Here is an 8,228-nt window from a genome sequence, read left to right as displayed (position 1 = left end):
CTTTAAGGACAGAAAGTGAAGAAGAAGTAAAGAGCCTGTTGATCAAGGTGAAAGAAGATAGTGAAAAAGCCAGCTTAAAACTCAACATTCAAAAAACTAAGATCATGGCATCTGGTCCAATCACTTCATGGCAAATAGGTGGGGAAAAAGTGGAAACAATGTCAGATTTCATTTTCTTGAGCTCCAAAATCACTGCAGATGGTGACTGCAGCCATGAAATTAAAAGATGCTTGCTCCTTTAAAGAAAAGCTATGACAAACCTAAACAATGTATTAAAAAGCAGAGATGTCACTTTGCTGACAAAGGCTCATATAGTCACAGCTATGGTTTTTCCAGTAGTCATGTATGGGTGTGAGAGCTGGACCATAAAGAAGGCTGAGCACCCAAGAATTCGTGCTTTCCAACTGTGGTGCTGAAGACTCTTGTGGTGCTGGAGACTCCTTGGACAGCAAGGAGATCAAACCAGTCATTCCTAAAGGAAATCAGTCCTAAACATTCATTGGAAGGACTGGTGCTGAAGCTGAAGCTCCAATACTTTGGCCACCTGATGTGAAGAGCCACCTCATTGGAAAAGACCCTGATGCTGGAAAGATTGAGGGCAGGAGGAGAAGGGAGTGACAGGGGATGAGACGGTTGGATGGCATCACTGACTCAATGGATATGAGTTTGAGCAAACTCAGGGAGATAGTGAAGGACAGGGAAGCCTGGTGTGCTGCCGTCCATGGCGTCACAGAGCAGGACACAATTCAGCGAATGAACAACAACAGCAAGGAGACACTGGGCCTGTCGCACCCCAGGCCCCGTGATGTCAACTGTGCGTATGTTACGGCAGGCATACACACGTTAGAAGTTTTGTGTCTTCAAAGTTGTGCGTTTTTGCGAACATACCGTGGTCCCAGCTGTGGACACAGCTCTGCTGAGCAACTCTGGGATCTGTCAGCGGCCCCCGTGTGGAGCCCTTTGCCGCTCTCAGCATGGCCCAGCCGTTTCCCAGCGCCCTGTCCCTGGCTTGACTGCGGTCATTAGCACATGTGACATGGGCACATTAGCGTGCAGATGACTCGTTACTATCAATTACGACAAGCTCATTTCCGGTCCCAGGGGTGCTCCTCCGCTCCCCCAGGGCCCTAGACTTTGGAGCGGGTGGCTCTGGAGAGCGGGAGCTCAGCTCAGGGACACTGTCAGAGGCATTCAGAGGAGGAGCTGGGATCTAAAGCAGAGGCACTCCCAGCCAAACCACCAAATTTCCATATGTTCCCAGTTTACTGTGGGTTTAAAAACCACACAGTAAGGTAAAATAAAATTATGAATGTCAACACATTATGTTTTTTTATAAGAAACAGTATGGAACTGCTATGGACTAACTTGTGTTCCCCAAATTCACACATGAAACCCCAAATGTCCATGTGAAATAGGGCCTGTGAAGAAGTAATTAAGGTCAAATGAGGTGATAGGGGCAGGGCCCTAATCCACAGGACTGTGGCCTTGTAAGTGGAGGACAGGGCTTCCCTGGTGATTCAGACAGTAAAGAATCCACCTGCAATGCAGGAGACCTGGGTTCCATCCCTGGCTTGTGAAGATCCCCTGGAGAAGGGAATGGCTACCCACTCCAGTATTCTTGCCCAGAGAATCCCATGGACAGAGGAGCCTGGCGGGCCACAGTCCATGGGGCTGCAAAGAATTGGACACGACTGAGTGACTAACACTTCATTTCAAGCAGAGGAAGAGAGACCTCTTCCATCTACAAACCAGTAAGAGAGCCCAGACTAGGAACTGAACTTGCTCCAGGCAATAGTACACCAGTGAGCAGCGGAGTTCCAATAAAAGTGTTTACCAAGACTGTGGTCTGGGACTCTGCTCCTCCGTCTATGTGTCGCTGAGCCTAACACGTGTCTGAGGAGGAGCCCACGCGTGCGGGTCCAGACGGGTCCTCATCCCTCTGCTTCACTGCCTTCAGGTCCCCCCGTCCCTAGAGTGCCTCTGGACCCTTCCCCTTCCCTGACAACTTTTCTTCCATGCGTGCAGTACAAAGCAGGAGATTTTAGTGTGTTTCTTTCCGTTTTAATGCAGACAAGGACTCCTCTAAAGGTCATGTCTGGTCTGCCTTCTGTCTCCGTAAAGGCCAGCAGCGTGACAGGGTAGACTTATGTCTATTGGATCTAATGAGATTTTTGAGCTTATTCTTTTAGATTTCTGCTGCATTTTTTGTTTCCCTTTCCTGGTTTCCTTCCTTGCGTTTCGCATTGGTCCTGGGCAGCGGTGAGCCAGAACGCTTCCTGTGGCCAGCGGCACACTGCGCCTGGGTCGCTCTCAGAGGCTGTGGGTGCGGCCCGGGGGTACCCCAGCCCCACGCACAAGGTCCAGGTGAGGGGCAATCCTGCAGTGACACCCTCGGGGGCAAAGCTGCTTCCTCTCACACATGTGCGGGAGGCCTGCCTCCCTGCGTGTCACGACCATTCTCAGTCTTGGGGTGGGGATGGTGCTGCTCCCCTGAAGGAGTCTGGACATGAGATGCTGAGGGAAAGCCCCATGTGTGGTAAAAAGGCTCATTCCAGGTGCTCCCATCGAGGGAACACGGAGGCGCTAGGCGAGGAGGAGGGGGTCGGGCCCGGCTTGTAAGGGAAGAGCAATCCATTCTCAAGGGAAGATCCATGTAGTGAGGAAGCAAGGCCCTTCAAACCCCAACAACGCCAGGTTGGTGGCATCACAGATGTGGCAGGAATCCAGGCTGCGGGCGCTTCCTTCACAGAGAAGGCAGACCAGGTTTCCTGACCCAGGAGTGAACACCTCAGCCAAGGCAACAGCATGGGAACAGGCGGAGGTGGGGGTGATTCCCTGAGGAAGGCAGGGCATCAGCGACTGGGGTGAAGAGGTGGGCTGGGCAGGGTGGGGGGCAGCACAACGAGAGGGCGGTTTGGGCAGTGGGAGGCCCCCGAGGGGCCCAGGGACCCACCCTGAAGGCACGGGGCCAGAGCAGGAGCAGCAGGTGGCCCACCCCCCGGCCCCCACGTCCTCAGGTTCTGTTCCGGGAAGCTCCCTGGCACTGCCTGCTGCTGCCCACTCTCCTCACTCACTCAGCTCCAACCTGGCCGCCTGCCTGTCTCCCAGGCCATTCCTGCCTCAGAGACACTTTCCCAACGTGGAAGCAGAGATGTCCCATCAGGCAGGTCCTGGCTCAGGTCAGGTCCCCTGGGGAGACTGACCTGCCCAGCTGCCCACCCCACCGCCCCACTGCCTGAAGGGGCTCTGAAGGCCACAGTGGCCTCTGCACGGCTGTGTGGGACCACCCTGCTCCCCAGGGACCCAGGGACTGTGGCTGGCTCCTTCACTGCCAGGGCTCTGGTTCCCGTAACATTCCTGGCCTCATGGAATCATGGCCCAGAAATAGGGACTTGTGCCAAGAAACCTCTCCCCAAAGGCTGGCAGGGCATTTTAGGGACCAGCACTACCAGGCCCTCAAGGAAGAGAGAGCACCTCCTGCAACACTTTCAGAAAAGAGAGACACAGGAAAACCAGCCGCTCACAGATGGAGACTAAAGGTGGGGGCTCGCAGGCAGAAGCCACAGCCCCACGCGTCCATGACCAGAGCTGAGACAGTAAAACGTGCCCAGCAGCCCCAAGTCAGCAGCATCTGTGTGCATGTGTGAGCGCAGATACAGGGGCCACAGCCAAGGAGACTCCCCTCTGAACACGGGGGCTTCCACACTCTGTCAGTAAAAATCACCATTGTCAATGAAAAGCAATGTAAATCTATCAACATAAAGCACCACAGCAACCCCAAAGAGAAAAAGCATATCTCAAAAGATGCAAAAAGAAACAAATCGATTAAAACAAACCCATTAATGATAAAAACCCTTAGCAAACCAGGAACAGAAAGAACCCTCCTTAACCTGATAAGGGGCATCTCCCTAAAGCACGCGCACGCACACATACACACACACTTGGATGTACTGGGGACCCTTTTGAGGCACTACCTCAAGTCAGACAGTGTCCTGTAGGTGCCAGTCAAGTGGATGGGACCAGAACCTGGAATGGGACAGACAGGCAAAGTAAAGATGGGAGACGTCACCTACTTACAGGCTGAAGGGCATCCCTGTGTGGCTGGAGTCACCCAGGGAGTCATTGATGCCACTGACAACTCCCCTCTCATCCTCTACCTCACCTCCAAACTGGCTTCCAGGTGGGGTCGGTGCTGAGCAATGGCATTCGGACCAGCTGGCCACCCGCACTGCCAAGGGGCCTTTAGATTCTTGCTTCCTGGGGATAACTTGGAACACAGCCTGCTGGTGTTGAGAACTGTCTGCATTTACCTTTGAGGCAATGTTTCCCAGGTCAGTTCTTTAAGCAAGATTCTAGATGAAGCCTTGTTTGATTAAAAAAAATTTTTGTATGTTATTTCTTTGGCTGCACAGGTCTTAGAGCAGCATGCAGGATCTTTAGTTGAGAGGCATGAGGGGTATTTTAGTTGTAGCATGGGGGATCTAGTTCCCCGACCAGGGATTGAACCCAGGTCCCCTGATGAGTCTTAGCCAGTGGACCACCAGGGCAGTCCCTGAAGCCTTGTTTCAAATCACTAGACTTTCTCAGTCCCATGAAACTGAAAGTGTTCATCGCTCAGTTGTGTCCAACTCTTTGTGACCCCAAGGACTGTAGCCTGCCAGGGTCCTCTGACCATGGGACTTTCCAGGCAAGAATACTGGAGTGGGTTGCCATTCTCTTCTCCAGGGGATCTTTCCAACCCAGGGATCGAACCTGGGTCTACCACACTGAAGGCAGATTCTTTACCATCTTTCCCATAGGACTTCACAAAGAATATTTCTTTAGGGAGTGCCCTGGTGGTCCATTGGTTAGGTCTCTGCGCTTTTACTGCCAAGGGCCCTTATCAGGAATTAAGATTTCACAAGACGAGTGGTGAGGCCAAAAAAAGCAAAAAATCAAAGAATATTCCTTTAGCAAACACTCATCAATTTCTGAAATCACAGCTGACATGAACGTTAGATATTCATCAGACTGAAGGGGTATAACACTATGAAAATTCCCATCAGTTCTAATGAATCCTTAGTTAAAATACATCACAACCTAAGCGCTGAAATCTCAACCAAATATGCAAGTCGTTTTCATTTCAATACACGCTTGCAGTTGTTAATTAAAGGCCTGTGATTCTGTCATAAACTACTGAACTGCTGATGTTCAGTAAAAACGGCATGGAGTTTGCTTTAGTTTTGTCTTCTTGTGGCAACAGGGCAAAAGGACAAGACAGAGAAGTGTTGTCATAGAAAATGCAGCCAAGTAACATGTCTAGAAAACTAGTCCATGCTCTCCTGTGAGGCTTGGAGAACATTTAAGAGCAACAGCCAAGAAAAACAGCACTTACGGATGGCTTCTGTCCACCTTAAACAAACTTATTTCTTATCCCAAGAAATGCTCTAATTTCAGCAGAACGATATCTAGAAGCTTCTGAAATTGGTCTACCCAAGGTGTGACCTTTACTTTGCCGAGTCCTGCACAGGGAGTGACAGCCCAGCAACACGCACAACCATGTCCAACCCATTCCCAGGCTGGAAATCAGATTTTCAGGCCCGCCCTGGACCTAACTCCCTGGGATTGGCCCAGGGACTGCTGTCTGAGGGATTGGCCCAGGGACTGCTGTCAAGCAGGTTCTGCTGCTGCTGCCGCCAAGTCGCTTCAGTCGTGTCTGACTCTGTGCAACCCCATAGACGGCAGCCCACTAGGCTCCTCTGTCCCTGGGATTCTCCAGGCAAGAACACTGGAGAGGGTTGACCATAAAAAGGAGCATTCTCCGTCAAGAAAGGTTAGTCACTTTCACACCATGACTAGGTTTACCGATATCGACTGTGGGCCAAGCCCGTAACTGGGCTGGGATACGCTGCAGGCACGTCTGTGCATTCGTGGGCCGGCGTTCCAGGAAGGGGATCAGGAGACACACCAGAGACAAACCCGCAGGATAATTTCAGCGAATGGTTAAGCCCTAAGAAGAAACTGCAAGAGAGGTACAGACACTGCAAGAAAGTGATGCTTTATAAGAATCTGTGTACTAAGTCCTTAAGCTGTGGGCCCCTGACTAAAATCCTTCAATCTTGAGTGGTTTGTATAAAAGCTTTATTGATAAATAATTCAGGTGACATACAATCCACCCATTCCCAGTGACTAACTAACTGGTTTTCCAGCACTTTCACCAGGTTGTACAACCATTGCCTAATTTTTCACCACCTCAGAGAGACCCCGGGCCCATCAGCAGTCACTCCCCAGCCTCCCACCCAGCCGCTGGTAACTAGTAAGCATCTCCTTCCGCCTCTTCTGGACAGTTCACATAAATGGAGCCAAATGCTATGTGGACATTTTCGTCTGGCTTCTTTCACTCAGCATAGAGGTTTTTTCTTTTTTAATTGAACTATAGTTGATTTACAATGTTTCAGGTATACAGCAAAGTGATTCTGTTATATATACATTATTTATATAATATAGAAACATATATATCCTATTAACGTACTATATATGTTATATGTATAATATATATATTTCTCAGGTTATTTTCCATTATAGGTTATTGCAAGATATTAAAGGTCCCTATACTATACAGTAGGGCCTTGTTGTTAGAATTAAGTTTTCAAGGTTCATCAATGTTGTCGTTTGTGTCAGAAAACTTCATTTCTTTTCATGGCTGAACAGCAGTCCATCGAACAGATGGACCATATTTTGTTTCTCTGGTCATCATCATGGACATTAGAGGTTTTTTTTTTAATTCTTGATTTGTGTATTTGTCTATACGAATCCATCTGTCTGTCCAGTAGAATTTCCCCAGTGATGGAATGTTCTACATCTGTACTGTCTGATATGTGAACCACCAGGCATGTGGCTGCTGAGCACTGGAGATGTGGCTAGTGTGGCTGAAGAACGCCTTATTTTGATTTTAGTTAATTCAAATGTAAATTGTCCCTGGGGGATGAACCGTTCATAGATGAACAGTCTATGGCTGCAGAGGAGCTATGATAGGCTGGTCAGAACTGGAGGCTCAATTCACGAGTCACCCTGAGACTGTGGGGCCAAGAAAGGATACTCCAAGCAACCTGAAAAATAACCCCCAGCTCTAGGAGATCCGCTTCCTGCGCAGCCACAGTGAACTACTCCTCAGGTCCCGCAGATCACAAAAGGGGCCCGGATTCCGAAAGAAGTCACACACTGGCCCAAAGGGCAGTCTCTGGGACAGACCCAACCAGAAGGCTGAAACTACCGATCACGATGTTACAATTGCAACAGCTCTGAGTGGCTGAGGAGGAAGGGAGACATAAGTAAAAAAGCAAAATCAAAAAAATGCTGGATGACTATGCCTGAGAGCTCCCACCCAGGCCCGGGGAGCAGTGGTGAGGAGGATGGTCCTTTGCGTGGTGTTTACACCCACTCTGCTGACAGCAGCTGCCGGTGCTCCTCGGCTCCAGAGCTGGCAGAGCTGGGACGTCTCGCTCCTCAGAGACGAAGTAAAGCACAGAGGTGTGCTCCAGGCCAGCACAGGGGACAGGCAGGCTTGGAGGAGACAGGGCAGGGCACTCTGTGCGGATTGCCTGGGATGCCTGGCAGCTCTTCCAGGAGCTCCAAGAGCCAAAGCTTTTTACACAAGCTGGCACTCGAGCTAATTTGCAGGTACAGCCTGACCCACACCAGAGTGTGTGGCTGTTCCTGCTCCGAGGCTCAGGCACTTCACACAGGCTCTGCTTCAGTCCTTGTCAGCACCACACACCTGAAACCCAAACACCTCAGAGTCCTGTCCTGCACACAGCCCCAAGGGTTTCAGGAAGAGGACTGGGCCAGTGCTGGGTCCTCCCAGCTAACTTCAAAGATCTCCAAAAAGGGTTTATTAGTTCTCCTCAGGAGCGCTAACCCTAACCCAATCTTCCTGAATCCCATGAGATGTACAAGGTAAAAGGATTTCACTTAATAGGTATCAGTCACCAGAAACTGCTCTTAATTCAACAAAAATACAAGCTGTGTACACTGTGTGTCGGGTACCAGGGCAGTCCTAGCACACGGCCAGAGACCCTGCACTCATGGGAGGAGACAGATGCCAGAGACCTAGGACACGGCCAGTCAGAGACCCTGCACTCACGGGAGGAGACAGATGGCAGAGACCTAGGACATGGCCAGTCAGAGACCCTGCACTCACGGGAGGAGACAGATGGCAGAGACCTAGGACACGGCCAGTCAGAGACCCT

At 50.4% G+C, this 8,228-nt stretch overlaps 2 protein-coding genes across 3 annotated transcripts in view; one reads left to right on the top strand and one right to left on the bottom strand.

Moving 5' to 3' along the window:
• The window catches only part of PBX4 (pre-B-cell leukemia homeobox 4), a 55,068-nt gene that overhangs the window by 17,398 nt on the left and 29,442 nt on the right, over positions 1-8,228 (bottom strand). The gene's annotated exons all lie outside the window — the stretch shown is intronic.
• The window catches only part of LOC104993844 (filaggrin-2-like), a 2,250-nt gene continuing 1,585 nt past the window's right edge, over positions 7,564-8,228 (top strand). The window contains exon 1 of the mRNA XM_010847246.1: positions 7,564-8,225. Within this exon, the coding sequence (XP_010845548.1) occupies positions 7,927-8,225 (299 nt within the window). The 5' untranslated portion in view covers positions 7,564-7,926. The remainder of the gene's footprint in view (positions 8,226-8,228) is intronic.

The sequence above is a fragment of the Bison bison genome, unplaced genomic scaffold, assembly GCF_000754665.1.
Source record: "Bison bison bison isolate TAMUID 2011002044 unplaced genomic scaffold, Bison_UMD1.0 scf7180017864248, whole genome shotgun sequence".
NCBI lineage: Eukaryota > Metazoa > Chordata > Mammalia > Artiodactyla > Bovidae > Bison > Bison bison.
This window is presented reverse-complemented; position numbering and strand designations above follow the sequence as displayed.